This window comes from Diadema antillarum, unplaced genomic scaffold (assembly GCF_040938485.1).
Source record: "Diadema antillarum isolate AM-2024a unplaced genomic scaffold, OU_Dant_1.0 seq00000675_RagTag, whole genome shotgun sequence".
Lineage (NCBI taxonomy): Eukaryota > Metazoa > Echinodermata > Echinoidea > Diadematoida > Diadematidae > Diadema > Diadema antillarum.
In genome coordinates this window covers 766743-787388 of record NW_027271581.1, presented here as the reverse complement: position 1 = coordinate 787388, position 20646 = coordinate 766743, and the positions used below count along the sequence as shown (strand labels likewise).

The window sequence follows — 20646 nt, the reverse complement described above, 5'->3', positions numbered from 1 at the left end:
CAGGGTAATGTTTCCGATGCCTTCTCAATAGATGTTGATTTACAGTCAAAATGAAAATCTTGAAATAAAGAATCTTTCAAATGATCGACTGTATCGAATTAAAATTGAGTGGATGGTAAGCTCCGTAAGGCAATTTTCAGCTGAGTAAAACTTTGAAGCTGCTTTGGACCAGTCACGGTCATTCTTGTAAATAGTTCCAAGTCTTCCAACTTTGTACAGTTCAAGATTGTAGGACAACCAGCTAGAAATATCACTGCCAGTGAGATCTCTTAGTGTTTTGTATTATATCGAGTAACTTTGAATTTAGAAGAGGTGGTATCATTTGTTCCGTTTTTTCTCTAGCCCTCATAGAATCTTATTGAATTTTTTCCTGTTTTTGCATGTTTGAAATAGATACATTCACTATTCATGAGTAGCCTAGGTGTATACAATAGCTAGTTTGTAGTGAGCATTAACAGTTGAAACTCTTCTGCCTGTGAAGTACAGTTTAGCAGGACTTGTTTATGTCCGATTACTTTCTGTGAATTGAAGGTGTGACATCCCTGTCACGATTTTTACCTTGTGTATATATTTACCTGGTAATGCTTTTTATTCAGTCTGTAAAGACCAGGTGTTTATTCAGTCGTTGAAGAGATTGTACATTGTTGTTTCATATGAAAATGTGCCAAATGTTTTCCACAATTGTTACTTTGTGTAATTTGGTGTATTCTTACTCAAAATGATCAAGTCTGTCATTATGACAGTCTGAAAAAGAAATTAATGTATACTTAGAGCATGTGGCAGGTAATTATATGAACATTAACCTCCCAAAGAGAGAATATGTTTACCTGGTAAACAAGAATTCATATCTAGAGATTTTTATTTGTCATTTTGAAGCTGTTACTGTATATTGTATAACCATGAAACACCACACCATAATTTGAGGGGGTTTGTTTTAGAGTGGTACTGTACTGCTGTTTCACAAGGAAAGCCTGAATAGCAGGAGATTTAGCAAATGCTCCAGATTCTTCCATTTCCCAAAATGTAAGCTTGGATTGAAGTGTACTGTAAGCTTGTAACTTCTCAAAGTCACCCAGTTGTGACTCCAATAATTGATTGTTTGTCATATAGAATTAATTTACTTTTGCCAAGTCCAGTTGCAATAGAAGATGGTGTAGCTTCGAGGATATATTTTTTATGGCAGTCAAACTTCCATGTCCATTTCTTTGAGACAGGTGTATAGCTGCTTACATTCACTACGTGTACATATTTGTTTAAAACAGGACCATATTACTTTTTTCTTTTTTTTTTACAAAAATTTGTGACACTCAGTACAATGTAGGTGCTTTGTGGATGACTCGCAATTGCTTTGATATTATTATTAAGACTCCGGACAGGCATGACACAGAGCTTTGTGCAGCTGAGAGACATTAAAGGTCCAGTTTACCTTTGGGAGCAGTGGTTTAAAAAATGTTCAAGATATCACATTTGATGCATATGAGTAGATCTGTTATACCACAAAATATCTTACCATATAAAATTTTCACAATAAAGCCTAAAATATAAAGGAGATATAAGAATTTTTCTCAATAAACCATGATATTGGTAGACAGTTTAGTCTGGAAACTTTTTTATTATAGCTAATTGTTCATAGTTTGTATATTACAATACTTAACATCAATTTAACTGATTCAAATTTTGACAGTGGTTATTTCTATCCCTAACTCACATTTTAGAACCTTTTTTAATGCACTGATGCTGGGTTTTTGTTTCATCTGCAAATGGTAAATTATGCCTTTAAGAAAAGACAATACACCTTGTACAGTATGTGTCCAGTTGGAGGGCACTGATGCTCAACCGGTAATCTGCAAATTTAGCGTAATATGTCTACAGTACTCTTTCTTTTCTGTTTTTCCCAGTACTAAAGTCATTCAGTGATGCCAAATGTTTGCATGAACAAACTGTGCCAATGATTTATCAACTTCTGTGACATCATTATCTTCACCGTTACATCATCACATCATTCTCTCTTTTATTTTTCTCTAGCTTTTTTTTTTTTTTTTTTTTGCGTGGGATTCACTTACATGTGATGTCATGTTGTGTTTCGTCTTCTTATATACAGTGTACCCAAATTCCAACTTTTGTAGCACATCTTATACAAAGATCTGCATTGTTGTGTGTGTCTGTGTGTGTATGCGGTGGTAATGAATCAGTAAGCTGCCTTGCAAGTGACAAAAGGAAGCATGAAGCAAATTTGCCAAATCATGAGATATTGTTCAGTGCAGATAAGACTTTGTGTGCCGTACTTGCTCAGAGAGATATCAACATCAAGACCGCAGAACATTTCATTCATTTCAGTGTTCGGAACCGATAGATTTTGCTCATTTTTGAGAGATCTTTACCACTTTATCCTTTTATCAAAAAGGTAGGAAAAACATAATGTATTTTTACAATGTTCACTATCTACAAAATTGTATCTGGAGCCAGGTTAACTGAACTTGAGCTCCAGTCACTTTGTTGTTGTTGTTGTACAATTTGAAAGATAGTCCATGCCTTCTTTTGTAATATTATTTTTTAGTGCTATGATTAAATGACATTTCTTTCTTCTTCTTTTTTTGCATGTAGTTATATACCTTCCAATCTCCTGTGCACAATGGTTAGAATAGATTGTTGTCACTCTCACTATGTGAGTGACCTCTCACCAGCTATTGATATTTTAAGCTATAACTTTGGATTAATGCGCTGTCGGAAATTCCAGCTCAAAATGGTAAAAATGAAAGTCTCACAATTTTTTCATTCAGTAAGAATGTTTGTAAGAAATTGCTGAATCATTATTGTACAAAGTTTTGTGCCAGATTTTGTATTGTATTGGAATTTGGTGGCTGCCTTGTTCCTCAATAATTGTGTTCGTGAGATGTGACTTTGCCAAACTAATGTGACATTTTGAACTCATAAATTTTGATTCGTTTTCCTTTTTACATTAATGATTTGCTTGTCCGTGAGTGTTTTTATTTAGTGTAAGCATAGAAAGAGTAACAGAGGTCTATATGTCAAGACTTTTTATGCAACATACAGAATAATAGTAATGCTTTGAAGATATCAGTGGATAGAAATATATTCCCTTCATACAAAAACAAGCTCATACACTTTTACGTACACACGCCATTAATACCTGTATGCTGTGTGTCATATTCATTCCTACAGATCCTTGATATTGAATGTCGGTGGCGGATCCAGGGGGAAGTGCACTGGGCGCCCCCCCCCCCCCTTTTTAGTTTTTGTTCAAACAAAAGAAAGAAAAAGCAAAAAATGGGGGGTCGTGCGTGTGTCCCCCCCCCCCCTTGAATTTGTAAAGGCTCCCCCTCTTTACGGAATTCCTGGATCCGCCCCTGAATGTTAATGAATGATGGTAAGTACTGCAGTGTATATCATGCCATTTCTCGATTTAACCTCACACACCACTAAACACACACTCAGAGAGAGATAAGAAAACACTTAATTGAGTACCCGATATTTGTTATATTCTTTTAAAAAAATGATGGTGCATGGATTACAAAAAAAAAAAAAAAAAAAAATCTTACAAAACCTTTTTTTCAGAATGACTCTTTACACACACAACAAAATTCATGTTGGTGAAATAGTTATATTATTCTCGTTGCTACCCTTCCTTCAAAATCGCCAGTGGATATTCCGATTAAGTTACAGTTGAAAAAGTCATAGTGCACTGACCTTTCACCTTTTACCTTTAGGGATCAATTTACCAAAGAATCTATAATCAACTCATTTTCACCACAAGGTGCATAAATGTTCACCTTGGCCAGGTATACCAATAAGAGAGCCGATTTCTGTAAATGATAGCGAGATGTAAGAGGATGAAGGAACGAGGATGAAGTGAGAGGATGAAAGGACGAGATGATGAATAAAGTGATGGACCATCTCAAAACATACATTGTAGGTCAACATGAGGGCGCTGTAGCATAGTAGATAAGACACCCGACTTCCAATCGGAGGACCCGAGTTCAATTCCCATCCAAGAAGTGATTACGTCCTTGGACAAGATGTTTTTACCCACCATGTCCCTCTTGACCCAGCTGTATGAATAGGTAAGTACCTGGCAACGCTAGGGTAATAATAATGGCAGGTCCCTCTGGTAGAGCAAAGGCGACACTGAAAAGGCTACCCTGGATGAAGAAAACCTTATAAGTTGTTATTATGCCGCAGAACCGAACGGGATGGAAGCACAAAAAATTATATGTATAAAATTCACCCTTTCTGCGCCAACGAGTAAAATATGCACAAATTAACGCATTTTATAAACCTATAGGCAGGTAATATGATATGGCACACAGCGTGTTAAGAAAGAGAGATGACAATGACGTGAGATGTTCATATAAAAACACTTGTTCAAATTCATATAACTTGGTATCCGAACCATTATTATAACAACATTGTTTGAATGTTTGTTGCGTTGAAAATCAGCTTTAAAATCAAAACATCACAAAGCAAGGTCACTACAATTCGATCCAGCCGCTGTCTATGAATGAGGTTTGGATTAGGGAATTCAAAAAAAAGAAAAGAAAAAGAACAAACAGCTTGATCGTGTGTAAATGGAATTTAATTGACCCCCCCCCCCCCAAAAAAAAAAAAAAAAATCCAACTACATCAATAACACACACACACACACGCGCGCGCGCGCGCGCGCACGCGCGCACAAAGACACTACCAGGTGAGAATTTATCACCAATATTATTTTCGTTGTATTTAAACGATTTTTCGTCATTTCTGTCTCAGAGATACCCTGGCCTGGATTTTCTTTCGTCAGGTATCAATGAAACGTGTTCTACCGAAGAAGTGAATATGTTTGTTGATTTATTCACATTACTATATGCAGATGATACGATTGTGTTGGCTGAAAATGCTGAGGAACTCCAGTTAGCTCTTGATGCTTTATTTGATTATTGCCAATTGTGGCATCTGACCGTTAATACTGCTAAGACTAAGATAGTTATTTTTTCCCGTGGAAAAGTTAGAACAGCTCCTACCTTTCTTTTCGGAGATGACAAAATTTGTGTCTGCGATGATTATGTTTACTTAGGAACGACGTTCAATTATAATAATAATTTTAAGAAAGCTATAAACAAACAAGTAACCCAAGCCAAAAGAGCGTTGTATTCTATGAAAAGTAAAATTTTACCTCTCCTCCTTCCAATCGACGTAAAACTAGAGCTATTTGAACGTTTGATCATGCCTATTTTGCTTTACGGCAGTGAAATTTGGGGTTTTGAAGACCTCGCCCAAATTGAAACTTTCTTTTGTAGATATTGTAAGGAACTTCTTGGATTACATAAGCGAACTCCGAATTGTATGGTTTACGGAGAAATAGGTAAAGATAGATTACAAAAAACAGTGACCCTTCGGATGTTAATGTTTTGGTTTAAACTTGTTAACAGTAATATGTCAAAGATAGCGCATATTTTGTATAATTTTCAATATGTTTTATCGGCGAGGCAAGAAAATTCGATGACATGGGTAATTAGGATAAAAGAAATATTTAACAACTTAGGTCTAACTGCAATTTGGAACAGCCAAGCAGCACATCTCACTTTAGCTGGCTTCAAAAGTTTAGTTAGTACCAGATTAAATGATATTTACAAACAAGAGTGGCAATGGGAAAAGTCAGCCATCGGAATGGGAAAAGTCAGCCATCGTGAAACACGCTCAACAGTCGGAACATCGCATCAACTGGGAAGACAGCAAACTCATCACATCCATCAAAAACTGGAACACACGACGCATCAGAGAAGCCATAGAAATTCACACACACGACACTGTTACACAGGATACTGGACTCCACATCAACAACATCTGGCTCCCTCTCATCAACAAACCATCGAACACCAACAATGACAACAACAACAACACACTCTCTCCACAGCACATTCCCCCCTCTACTTCTTCCTCCCATATCTCTTCCCCCACCTCTTCACAACAGCGCCCACGACGTCAACCGCGCCTCCCACTCACGACCACACCTATCGCTGGTTCGAGAAGACGCCCTCACCGACACAAGTCATCCACACCACCGGCGTCCACCCCAACCACTAACCCGGACTCCAATCTCCGGCCACGACCTACTAACAGCCAAGTTAGCTCTCACAGATATACTCCGCCATCAACACACTCCGAGAACAATAGAACGCATCAACGACCGCAACACTCCACCAACAGCCGACGCTCAGCTCTCCTGCGAGCCCGCCTCAACCGACCACTTCCTTCTAGGTCCGCATTCTCCATATATAGCCCGCCTCTTCTCAGATCACGCTTCACTTCTGACGAAGGACAGTCAACCTGCCCGAAACGTCAAGTTCCTCGGTTCTCCTAGTTATTCTTATAACTAGATTTCTTGCGCTACTTTCACTAGCACCTTTACTCAGTGTTTCATTTCTCTTTCCTCTCTCTCTCTCTCTTACACTTTTGTCTGTTTCTACACTACTTATCTTTTCTTTTCTTTTCTGTTCTCTTCTCTTATTTCTTCTTTTTGTTTTATTTCTTCCTTCCATACAACCCAACGGTCCTTTTCAGGACCACTACTTAATTTACACATTTCTCCACAGGTTATTTCTCTTGTCTTCTCTCCTCAGGTCTACACTTTAACCTCATTTTGATTTCTTATTTTTTGCTTTTCTCCCACAGGAACCTTTTCAGGACTTAACTGTCATCAATTTTCCTTTCCAATTTTTTTTTTTTTTCTCCCTCTCAGCAGCATTTCATTCTAGGATCCATACTAGCTCCCTCTGATTTACGTATTGAATTTCAATTTGTTCTGTTCTACTTCTTTTCTTTGTCCCCCCCCCCCCCCGCCCCTCTCTCTCTCTCTCTCTCTCTCTCTATCTCCCTTCTATCAACATATTCTCATCTCTCCTCTACTTACCCTTCCTTCGAGGGATTATTCGTCCTTTCTCCATTGATTCCGCATTCCATAGCCACACTGTTCGCCGACTTCGTTTTTCTTCTCTTGGTTTCATGAATCTTTACTGCTCTCTCCTATCTCCATGATTCTCCAACATTCAACTCCTTCCTCTTCCTCTTCCCTTCTATTTCATCTTTCCCCTTCTAACGATGTCCGAACATCCTACTTGATTCTCACACTATTCTTCCTTACCACTCTCTGTGTTCCTTTCTCTACCGTCTCCACTAGTGCAACTTCAACCTCTAGCCCATTACTGTCTCCCACTCTTCACTTTCTGCCCTCCTCACAACCCCCATATGTCGCTTCCCTCTTCGTTTCTCCTCTTTCTAGGCTCTTCTGCCAAACAGCGATCCGATTAAGGACTACATACACATGGTGTCACCGCAAATCTTTCTTCCTCATTTACTTCACCATGCAAACCTTCAAACAACACATAAGAGTGGCATAGTAATGTAGACAAAAATTCTCAATGTTTAAATTATCGAATTTTTAAGCAGGATCTTCATTTTGAGAAGTATTTTCGACACCTTAATGATTCACAGGCAAAAATTTTATGTAAATTCCGTTGCGCTAATCATAAACTGCCAATTGTTTCTGGAAGATACAATCAGATTCCAAGAAACGAAAGATTTTGTACCCATTGTAATGAAGAGAAAATTGGTGATGAATTTCACTACCTTTTTCAGTGTAGACTCTTTAATGAACAACGAAAGAAATACTTAAAAAAATATTACTGGAAATACCCCAACACTATGAAGATGGATCAATTATTTAATTGTCAAAAGAAAACAGTCCTTTCCAATTTATCCAAGTTTTGTAATTATATAATGACACATGTTTAGATTATTAGTATTTTTTATCCTTTTTGCAAATACTACATGCCTTTTTTACAGGCTGTGTCTTCTTTACAATTGATTTGTAACTTATTTGTCTTTTCATTCTCTCCTCCTTTTTTCTTCCCCTCTCTACTTCTTCTTCTTCTCGTCCATATTTCCTTCCTTCTTGTTCACTTAGCGTATGAATTCATTTCCATATGTCTTTGTGTGTTTTCTTTTTTTTCTGTTTCTTTTTTTTCTTTTTTTCCTGAACCAAAAGTCACTCGTATATCCTTTGTTAATTCACCAGTCTTGTGTCCTTCTCACTCTCCCTCTTCACCTCCATATATCCCTTCTTTCTCTCTCCTCTCTCTCTCTCTCTCGTCATATTTCCCTTTCTTTGCTTTTTTTTCACTATATATAGTGTATATATTGTATATTTCTGTACATTTTTTTTCTTTTCATCAATCGCATTTCATTCTTATTTTGTTTGTTATAGTTGTTTTGTACACTTTTCAGAGTTATTTGCAATTATTATTTATTGATATTATAATGTGCTATATGTTTTTCATTGGACTCCGATACCCAGAGTTTGGGTTGTGAGTAAATAAACTTTCAACTTTCAACTTTCAACTTTCAAGTAATTCTTCTCCAGTAGCCGAAGAAAGCAGAGCCTTCTGTAATAGAATGCTCTGGAAGAAAGTGTTAGAAAGAGCCCTCTACGTCAGAAAAAGAGCGACAGTGGGCCCAATCCTGTTGGCTCGATGCAGCTCTTGACTGAAATAAATTGTTGCTCAACGAACAACCAAACATTTGTATTCTGCAACTATAGAAGTGAGGTCAACCTTTCGACGTGGTCAAGAGCGAGAGATATGCGCTACCAACGCGGCTGGGGCCCAAAGATATTTTGGTGGGGCCACTCGGCAACGCGTTGGCCCCGCTAGCTATATCATGTATATCAGTTTGCGTTTGATCAATACCAAAAGGTATTGGTCAAATCGTACATCAAGTTAGAATGGTCTCGAAAAAAAACTAGTCGGTGATCAGTTGTATAATGCAATCGAGTGACTAATGCAGCGAGTATCGGAATCGTTTCATTGCAACCAGAAATGAAAGAATAAATTGTGGCTTACTAATAATCTGCGGTGTCATGTGTATCGTTGTAATATTATTATCTCTCCAGTCTTTTTGGAGTAAAATATAAATGAAACTCCAGCGGGGATGTCCAGTTTTACATTTCTCCTCTATAAACACAATTTCACTCTACATAACAATCTCTCTCTCTCTCTCTCTCTCTCTCTATCAAAATAAATAATATTTACAATATAGTGAAAACTTTGCGCAAAGAAAATGGGTTTCCATCGATCTCCATTTTCTTTGCGCAAAGTTCTCACTCAATCATTCGTTTCTGTCAATTTTCCCTTTGTTTGTTTTCATTAAATACAATGTGTATGTATATAATTATATATGTGTGTATACTTTAGTATATTGTTTTACACAATTTGAAATAAACCTATCATCAGACACTGACAGCAAAATAAAACCAGTGATAATACTCACTTGTTACCTTACAGTGATCTATTTATTGTTAATAGTAACTCATCTTACAAATAAAATACATGTAGACGTAGGCCTATGTAAAATGATTGATCATCGAAGATCTTACATCACTTAATTTGTCGATAGCAGCTCGTGGCATTAATTTATTAAAAAAAAAAAACCACGAGGAAATTACTTTCAAGTAAGTTTGTCGTACTTTTGTCGTTCACACTTTACCTCGTACGGTTTTATTATTTCTTTGAAGAAGAAAGAAAAGAAAAACACACATCACGACAACCTATTTCGGACTTTGACAAAACAACCAGTCCAGCGCATGGTCATAATATTACTGAAGAAAATTAAAGAGTTTGTTTGCAAAAACCGATAAGTCCATATCTGCGAAATGGAGATATTTGCGATTAAAGGTCAAGAAAAATAAAGAGAATAACAAGAAAAATTTTGCTTCTTTTGAACATAACTTCAAAAATGTACCTTTATTATGTAGTGACCAATATATCATTTAAAAGGTATTATTTTGTACTTTATGACAGAGACCGTAACTCAAAATCTTGTAAAATGGACTTATCGGTTTTTGCAAACAAACTCTTCATATTGCATGATTTATATACTTGTATATATATATATATATATATATATATATATATATATATATATATATATATATATATATATGTGTGTGTGTGTGTGTGTGTGTGTGTGTGTGTGTGTGTGTTAATAATTCTTTTACTTGTCAAAGCTGTTATTTTCGCGAACTGACACGACGCTATCGTAAATCCGCTATTAACATACAGCATTGTGACATTTTCCATGTTGTTAAATTCGCGATCCACCTGAGATTCGCGAAATTCGCGATAAGCCTAAACCCTCGCGAAAATAGCAGCTCATACAGCTGGTAGACCTATAGGAATTAGAAATAACGATCTTGTGTAGTTATTTAATTGTTGTGTTCGGTTGTTTTTTTTTTTTCAAGTCAAAGATGTATCGCTTCGGATCATACATCTCATGAATGTTAGAGCTAAACCATGTGTGCCTTGAATGATATTGACACAGTCAACCTTACATACCCTCGTATAAAGAGATGTCTTTTAAGCCTAAGCTCAGTGCACGCACTTTGAATTCATATCTGACGACCAATTTAGTAGTATCGGAGAAATGCATACAAAAACATGTTCTATATTATATGAAACTGTAATAATGGAATAAGTTATACACACAAATGATAGTAAGAGAACGAATTATGCCTTGAAATACACGATATGAATGATATTCACAGCATACGGCAATATACATGCATACATATACATGTGTTTATAACTCGGTGTATGTTTAGGCCTATTTTGCAACTGTTTATCGTAAAACCTCTGCCGTTCAAATTCAGTGATGATTTTTTATAAAGGCTAAACTTGTATATCCAAAGCTAGGGTTAAGTTGCTTCTATACACATCTCCTATCAGTGAATCTCATAATCTCTCTTTTCATTCAAATTGTAACCCCCAGAAGAAAAAAAAACAATAACAAACAAACACTGAAAGCAGCCCTTCAGATTCGCGTCACGGTCCTTTCTTGAGTTTTGGAGCGAGTCTTTAAACAAGTCTTGCTATTGACACGATGCCTATTCCGTGAAATTTCGATTTTCGTTTTATCTCCAATTGAATGATGCGCTCTTGAGGTTAGTTCTTTGATTAACTGTGCATATACTAGCTATTACTGTTCTTATAATCGTAGTTTCTTAAATTGTGATAATATCGGAAGCTGAATACAAGTGAGTTGTTTTTGATTATTCGTGGAAATGAAGCCACAATAGATCTTACAAAAGACGAAGTACTTTGCATGCGTTTTATATAATGAATAAGTTTCCCCGGCCACCTTCGTGAAAAAGTCATTCAATTTCATTTTATGCGCATTCAAATTGTATCTTTGAAGCGGTGAAGTGATTTTGATCAAACGATTTCATGCCTATTGCTTTCAAATTCGTTTTCAGGAACCCAAATCAGTGGTCACAGGTTCATTAATTCGGATGTAAATTCACACATATAAAACATGTTTAAATTGCAGGCCAGCATTTTTAGTCCTGGCTCATCCAAGGAAAAAGCTCCACAGTCACCCGTGTCTGTCCAGCTGTTGGGTTCGTTCGGACACCACATGTTCCGTGTTGATTTCTCCAGTGTCCCATTGAATCCCGTCCACTCGTAAACGTCCTCTACCCCAAGGTCATTCAGTCCCGTCCATACTTCAAAGCTAACAGGCAGTCCATATGTATGGACGATGACGTCTCGCACGCCTCTTAGCTCCGTCTCCGTCTCAAGGGCTAGGAGAGCCCCGCCCATCGTGGTGCATCTTTTTCGAGCCCCCTCCCAATCATATATTATGACTCCAGGTAGCAGCTTTCCAAACCTGGAGGGCGAGGCGGCCAGTTGCGAGGACAATCATCTGGGTGATAAAGACCCCACAGACAATGAAAATGACAAGTGTGCAATGTAATCTTACACAATCGTGTGTTTGTGTACATGCTTGTATACGCATGCGTGTGAGCGTGTGTCGAGCCCCTAGTCCCCCTCCCCCTCCTCGGCTAGTATGTGTGCATGTGCACAGTCTAATCATGTATGTAAACACACTCAAAAAGAGCGAAAAACGTGAAGTTGCAATGTATGAGCAATTATGTTATCATATATTGTGTTCGGTAATGTAAGTTGCGTTTTCTTTTCTTTTTATAAGCAATTTGTGTGTGATATTGTTTATGTTATGTTGTATTACTGTGTACACTACCTCAATTCGGTATGTTTTGGTGCCATGGAAGTGGTCTTTTAAACAATTAATGAATAAATAATAGATAAATAAATTAATGAATAAATAAACAAATAAATAAATAAATGAATGAATATATAAATAAATAAATAAACAAACAAATAAATAAATATATAAATAAATAAATAAATAAATAAATAAACAAATGAATAAATAAATCATTTGAAAAGTTGAGGGTGATGATAGTAATCAGTTGCCATACACGGACATTTGAAATTTTAGTGTATTAATGTGTTTATCTCATTTGTACTTTTTAATTAATTCAATTCAATTCAATTCAATTCAATTCAATTCAATTCAATTCAATTCAACTAAATTCAATTCATTTATTTAATTCTCATTTTTCTTCCAACAAAGCATAACACCAAGTAAATCAGGAATTCTGTCATAAGCATAAAATTACAAAGAAAAAAAAAACATAAAGACATTACTCATTACATCATAAGAATATATACATTACTTATTTCCTGTATTTCATTGTCTGTTCTGTTTGTTCACTTGTCGTTTTTCTTATAGAGGAATGAAACGAAGAAGCCTTCATATTTTAGATACATGATTTTTAGCAGTGAACCATTTAAAGGATACAATATTTATTTCTTTGTCAGGGTGAGACAGATACGTAGGTATAGATAGATATGAAATAAATAGATAAATAGACAGATAGATGGATAGATGGATAAATAGATACATCGATCGACAGACAGACAAAGATAGGTAGGTAGATACATACATACATACATACATACATACATAGGTATGGATAGATAGGTATAGATATAGATATGAAATAGATAGATAGATAGATAGATATATGGATAAATAAATACATTAATCGACAGACAGACAAAGATAGGTAGATAGATAGACAGATAGATAGACAGACAGACAGACAGACAGACAGATAGAGATACTAGGTATAGATAGATATGAAATAAATAGATAGATAGACGGATATATGGATATATGGATAAACAGATACTTTGATCGACGGACAGACAAAGATAGGTAGAGAAGTAGATAGATTGATAGATAGATAGATAGATAGATAGATAGATAGGTAGATAGATAGATAGATAGATAGACAGATAGATAGATAGACAGATAGATAGACATAGATATGCATAGATATATTGATAGACAGTCCGATAGATAGACAGGTAGGGAGAGAGAAAAAAGGTAGTGGAGAGGGGTTTCAAACTATCTGCATCCTTAATAATTAGACAAAATAATGTTATATCGGCCATCCAAAATTACCTAAGACGCCACTGATCATCACAACTTTGACCAAATAAAATATTACATAAGATAGCATCGAATCGGTCATTTTATCAAGAACTTGGCAATGCAGTTGTCGGAAATATTTTGCAAGTGTATTGACAATGACAGAAAATGCAACATTGACTGCAATGATATTCATTGTTTCGTCAAAATGGCAAAAAAAAAAACCAGTTGTATCTATTTATTTATTTATTTATTTATTTATTTGTTCTGTTTTATTCATTTTATACTGCAAGGTCGGCCTGTTCAGTTTTGTAAAACTGCTTTCCAAAGGTGCTTATTAGTGATAGTATGCACTTAGTAACAAACATCATTCTTATACATGAAAGTGTACACGCCATCGAGAGTGGATTAATGACAAAGAAGATATGTGTGATATAGTTATGGATATACATGTATATAGCACTGTTACAAATCAATTGAATCGCTATATATAGCTTCGCATCATTTTTTTTATCCTAAAAGGGATGTACATGTTTGTTTGAACGTTATATGTTACAGGGGGCAAATTAAACAAACTGACTCCGACATGGGCCTAGAGCAGATCAATTATCCCCTGGGCAAGTACCCCAGACCCTTCCCCTGATCCTTACACCCTAATCTTAATCCTGAACCTATAATCCTAACCCTATCTACTCTAACCACTATCACTACTAATAGCAGTATTCAGCCGGGGAGGGGGGGGGGGTTGGGGCGGTAATTGTCCTCGGGGGATAGTTGCCCTGATACGTTCAACATATATATGCAAAAGAATCTCTTTTATATTCTGCCTTTTGGCGGGAAAGTTGAAGGGGGCATTTCAGAGAATAACGTGTCCTATGATACTTATACCTCTTGTGTTTTCCTCGCACCAGCTGCAAATCAACTCCGAAATAGTTAGAGATAAATATTCGCATGCAATTCTTGTGATTTAGAAGGCAAGTGGTCAGAAAAGTCTGTAAGGACAAACGAGTCACTATACCGCTGCCTGTAACCAATTACGTCCCGGGAACCACTTTTTTGTTGTTCAGGATATTACTTTCCGATGAAGATGATTATAATTGACCATAGTGGTGAGAGGTATGACAACAAGGTACAAATTATTGTGGCTTCTTCTCATTACTGGTCTCGCCCAGTAGTAATCATTGCCAGTATTTCATCACGTGGAATGAATGCTCTTCTCTTCTCAGAATCCAATTTCTGTCATTATCCATTCTTCTCTTCGGTTCTAGAATCATCGGAAGCCTTCAATATGATTTTTTTTAAATGATTAAAGTTAACATTTCTGTCTCGAATTTATATTTTGTATTGTTCCGTTGTTGTTAGCTTTTTTCGTCCATGCTGATTCAATATAAAATCCAGCCTGTTATATTTCATGTTTCTCCTGTATGTTATACACAGTGACATTCAGAGTTGCCACTTTATGTAAAGGAGGACGATAATTGTCATGCAAGCTGGGAATATTCTAGCAAATTGTTTAAAGAATGGGTAAATGTCTTTTTCACAAGTAAGCGGGGGTACACTTACAATCTGAACATGTCTTCCCGTAGAAGGATCCCGCACATGTGCAGTAAAAACCCTCCAGACTCTCAACACAGGTCCCACCGTTGAGACATGGACTTGATAAGCATACTGTTAGAAAACAGTAAGAGAAAAGAAAATCAACAACAACAACAACAAAATTAGGTGTCAGTCAGACGATTTCTTACATAGAAATTTATAAGCCAGTTCGTAATTAGCTCATGTACACATTGGTACAAACAATGACCTTTCTTTTTTCTCAGTTGGTTAGGCACTTCACTCGTTTTCAAAGCGACATAATGCATAAGTTTGCCCGACGTAACAATAATTATGGAATTCATATTCAAACAAAGAATGAACTTGCGTTTAGACCAGGTGACCCGAATGGCCAATTGACACTTTTATTTCAGCAGTCATCCATTTCATTGTTTTGTATTGAATGCATGAACAACATTTTCTTTTGATATTGCCAAAAATACCACGCAGGCTTGCTGTCAGGTGGATGTGCTGGCAAGCACCATCTAGTCTATATCAATATAAGGATATATAAATAATCATCACATCACAGATGCATATCTCAATGAATTAAGAAACCAAAATACCTGTTGTCACAAATGACCTTTTTCTGCTCATGCGCAAAGTGGAACTACGAACTGGTCTATACCATCGTGCCTGGCCTTTTTAGTAAATAATTATAGTGAACATGTATTGTATATGAATTTTGAAGTACAAACTCGAAGCCTGTGTTATAGCACACACGCACAGACGTCATACTGTGTACACACACACACACACACACACACACGCACACACATACACACACACAAACAAACAAACAACAACAACAACAACAACAATAACAACAACGAAAGCCTCCGGGCATGACGTGTGACGGCTACGAAAAAAAAAAAGAAACCTCAATGTTCTTTAATTGTTATTGTTTTATCAGGCAAATAAGACTTAGTGCTGCATCTCCATTTCAAGGCACTGTTTACCAATTGGGAGCAGTGACTTAAAAAATGTTAGAGATATCACATTTGATGCATATGTGTAGGTTAGTAGTATCACAAAACATCCTACCATATGAAAAATTCGTAATAAAGCCTAAAATATAAGGAGATGTCACTGTTTTCCACTCTAAACCATAACTGTAGACGGTTTAGTCTAGAAACATTTTTATCGTAACTATCGTTCACATTTTATATATTTTACAATACTAAACATTGATTATACTGATTCAATCTTTTACATTGATTTTTTTTTTCTTTCTATGCCTACCTCACACTTTAGAACTATTATGAAGCACTAAAGCTGGATTTGTATTTCATCTGCTAATGGCAAATAATGCTTCCAATTTAGAGGAGAACCCGACCGATTGTTTCGTTATAAAGCTTCCCCCGAGGTCACTAACCTGGGTAAGTGCAGAACAGTTGGACGGTCACGTCTACTCCATCTTGACTGGCTGTGAGAAGACCACGAGGGCCACCAGCGACGTACTTTGGCGTCAACTGGACTCCTCCCCCGGCTTGCTCGGCGGGGATGAAGAAAGCACAAGGGTTCAAACGCTGAGACTGCTTGCGCGGTAATAAATTTCCTTTCAAAGAAAATGGATGTGAGCAATAACAAAAATAATGATAAGAACAACAACAACAACAACAACAACAACAAAAATGTTAACAGAAATGACTTCGACAACAATTTCATTCTAATCCATCTTCTTTAAGTAATGATCATACTGCTTCTACTGCAACCGTTGACTTTTTAAAAGAATATAATACAAAGAAAACTACGAGGGCCTAGTAATAATCATTGTAAATGCAAGAGAATAAGTAGAGGGGTGAAGGTTCAGGTCTGAATTTTGTTCAATTTGTCTCCCTCATAATTAACAAATGAAATATGTAAGATCGCTACTGCTGATCTGTAAGTTAACAAACATGTAAGAAAAAGGAACCAGTGGGACTCGAACCTGTCATCTACTGCTTGAGTCGGGCAGCGACACCACCACCAGGCTATCCCTGGTTGCCGGCAGTGACACGATGAACTTGAAACAAATACCCAATCTCCGAAATTCCGACATTGTTATGTACCAATGCTGTTGGTACCTTTTATTTAGCATTAACAGTAATTGTAATGATGTTAGCTAATAGTAAAGTTTCTATAGATGTTTCCCAAGCATAATATAGGCTTTGAACTATACTCTATAACAGTTACTATGTACTCCATGTACGCTGACAGATGTGAACAGAGCTACTGTTTACCATTGGGAGCAGCGATTTAAAAAAGTTTAAGATATCACATTTGGTGCATATGTGTAGGTCACTTGTATCACAAAACACGTTACCATGTAATATCGCAATAAAGCCTCAACTGTCAGGAGATAACACTATTTTTCTCAATAAACCGTAACTGTAGACGGTTATCAGTCTAGAAATTTTGTTTTTATTATAACTCTTGTTCACATTTTGTATATTTAACCATGGACCCTAAGGTCTATGAGTTAACCATACTTAACATTAATTACACTTATTCAAAGTTTTACATTGGTTGTTTCTATCCCCAAAATCACACTTTAGAACTATTTTGAAGCACTGAAGCTTGGTTTTTGTTTTATCTGCAAATGGTAAATAATGCCTTAAATGACACGTATTATCTGACGAGAAGGGGAAATTTATGATTGCTTTATGCTCCACGTGCTCTTTGAATGGTTCCCTGAATGCTCACTTTTTTTTTTCTTACCTGCTGTGATAGCCAGCGAGGTGAACGCGATGTACCCCAGTAAAAACATCTGAAAATGATTCAGAAATTGAAAGTTGAGTGTTTATTTGCCGGTGTATTTTCTTTCTTCTGGTATTGATTATTTCTTCAAAAAAAAAAACACTTCCAATGGGTGTTAGAAAAGATGATGTGATGGTCATTATGTGGTCTGTTAACGTGTTTTTAGATTAATGTATATATTGATGCATCATATGACAAGTATAATTATGATATATATCATACCATAATGTGTTGTTACCATGACAGCTTTGTTCCTTGATAATCACGATAATAATATTTGTTCTCCTGGATGAAGATTCATTCCCTACAGCCTTAAAAATTTACACTATGGCAACAGTTATAGGCTAAGAAATATACTGCAAGAAATCCCTTCTCCTTATGGAAATTAACTGTAGCACAGTTGTTTGTGAGTGCATTTTTTTTTCTTTTTTTCTTTTTGGAGTGATGATGAACACAAAGTTTTATTCAACTGACGAACATAATTTTCAGCCGAATACATATTGGAAAGTTTGGAAATTACTCCAGATGACTCAAAAACATTACAGTGACCACGTTGATAAGAGAGCTGTGATTTCATAAAACGAGAACACGTGACTATGCATTATCTGTTTTACAAACCTTTCCCTGTCTTCACCGAAAGAGGCAAAACCATATTTTTGATTGTCACAAACATGACCACCTATGTAATAAAAAGAGTGTTAACAAAAAGCAGAAGTTGATATCAGAAACCAGTGACCTTACAGCCCAGAATCCACAGAAAAGTAGGCCTGAATGAATTACCGCTTGTGTACACAATTTAAAAGAGTAAGCAGTAATATTTAAAATGAGATACAACTTGCAAAAATTGGACCATCATAACACTTTAAAAACGTGATTGAAATATATACAAGAGTTGGGGAATGTAGGTTCATTGAAAGGGAAAATAGATGAATTGGAAAATTAGGGTCATTAAGCCATGCTGTGAAGAGGCATTAATTACACATTAGATGCAGCAACTGTCAAAAAAAAAATCGCCTAGAAAAATCGCTAACGTCTCTATTTTGATTTTGTTTTAAGCCGCCAAAGTTTGAAAGTAGATATAGAAAAAAGAAACACTTTTAAACAACATGGTAATAAAAACAAATGGTGGAATAGAGTGGGGGTTTTTCATGTTTTCTGAAAAGGCAATTGTTCTTCTACATTATTATAAAGTTCAGGATAAAAAAAGAAACAGGAAGAGTGTTTTAGCAGTTTTTCTACAACACTTTTTTTTTTGTAGAATATACTGTAATTAGTTGTGTTTTAGAGTCCCCATTTCATTTCCTAATAACCCTTTACACACTTTTCACTTTCAACTCTAATAACTTCTGAAAGGATGATGCTATACTGCTTTGAAAGTATAGTCAGGAAAAAAAATGTGTTACTAGAACATGATCAATCAAGTAATCCTTTCATTGATGTTGCTATGAAATCTTGCATGCAGCTTTTTTGTGTCCTATTCAATGCACCCTACTATAGCCTACTTGAGAGCCTCTTTTCTCAGTAGGGCCTACACACTTTTCAAAAGTGCGTGTGCTTCCTTTCCAACATTTAGATAAGTTGAGATAAATTGAGTTATTACATAGATAAATTGGGTTATACATCATTTTAAGGCTTAAGAATCTCCTCTTTCAGAATCTGCTCTTAAGTAGAAATCCATGTCTGGCTTTTTTTTTTTTTTCGTGATGCAGTGTTACTACTGACATTATTATATTTTAGTTCATTACAGAAAGTCCTATTAAATCTGCGACTTATTATTGTGGATTTTGAGCTCGGTGTTCACAAATGATGTTGGACATTGTTAGATGAAAGCCGAAGCGTTGTTTAGTCTGCTGCCATGGTCAGGTTGTCATTTTTGATCCGTCGAAAAACAGTTTAAAATGCTGTCGCTGACGAAGCAGTGTTACTGAACAACGAAATTCTGAAAGATTTATAACACCCTACTTTGAACCATATCGGGTGTCGCGCAGGTATGTACACGCACTTTATTTGAAAAGAGCATATTTTTTGTTCCACCTCTGTTCAACAAACAATAACTGTGTCTAAACTGCTCCATTTGAGATTATCGGATGCATATAACAGTATAAAGTAAGAATATCTTTGCATCTGGTAAATTTTTTCCAACATAATTTGTGGAATTTTTGGTTTAAAGATAGTGATAAAAATTGAGATTTCAATTGAGACTTATAAAACTCTCGAAAATGAATTTTCACTGACTGGGCTCCCCAGGGATGACAGTAGACCGTTTGTGATGTGATTGACGTACTGCTGATTACCCTTGTTCGGTTAATTGAACTTCCGCTCTATTATACTGTTCTCTCTCAATATTCTGTAAACTGTTGTTTACCATACCTTCTGTTTCGCTTTTTTTTTTTGTTACGTATATCTTATGATAATACTATACTGTTGCCATGCCATCATAAAGTAGATCCAAAGGGTAAGAGATATCTGAAGGCTGTGCAGCAACGGAGCGTGAAACTGCAACCACCCGTTCATGCGTAGGGAACGGCCTTTTCGCGACGAAAATCATTGCTATAGACAGCGTTCATTCCTATGCGTTGATGTAAAAGTTGACACCATGTGATTACCTAAAGGACTATACTTACTTACTTTAATGAAGTGATAATTACAGATCCTAATCTCAAAGAAAAAAAATGCGAGAAATCGTGTAACCCGTCACTCATTTTGCCTACAGCATGCCCAGTCGGCCAAATCATTATAATGACCGCGTACTTTTATAACCGGTTTCGATACTAACAACCAGCTGTCAGCTTACCGTGATCACGCTCACTGACGTCATAATTGCATATTTGAGCAGTGCGCTCGAAATCAGTAATAGGAGCGATTATAATCACTCTTTTATCTACTATAAACAATATCAAAGTTCGTGTTCAGTGTTTCTAAAACATTCTTCGGACACTTTTGCTTTTGAACAAGTAATACATG

General features: G+C 36.2%; 1 protein-coding gene across 1 annotated transcript; it reads right to left on the bottom strand.

Moving 5' to 3' along the window:
- Positions 1 to 11321: 11321 nt before the first annotated feature.
- On the bottom strand, positions 11322 to 11651 carry LOC139736987 (collectin-11-like). Its single transcript, XM_071647661.1, has one exon. The coding sequence runs from the start codon at positions 11649 to 11651 to the stop codon at positions 11322 to 11324; it is 330 nt and encodes a 109-aa protein (XP_071503762.1).
- Between the last annotated feature and the right edge of the window lie 8995 nt (positions 11652 to 20646).

Coding starts and splice junctions, on each gene's coding strand:
- LOC139736987 (XM_071647661.1), bottom strand. CDS start 11,651: ATGGGCGGGGCTCTCCTAGCCCTTGAGACGGAGACGGAGCTAAGAGGC.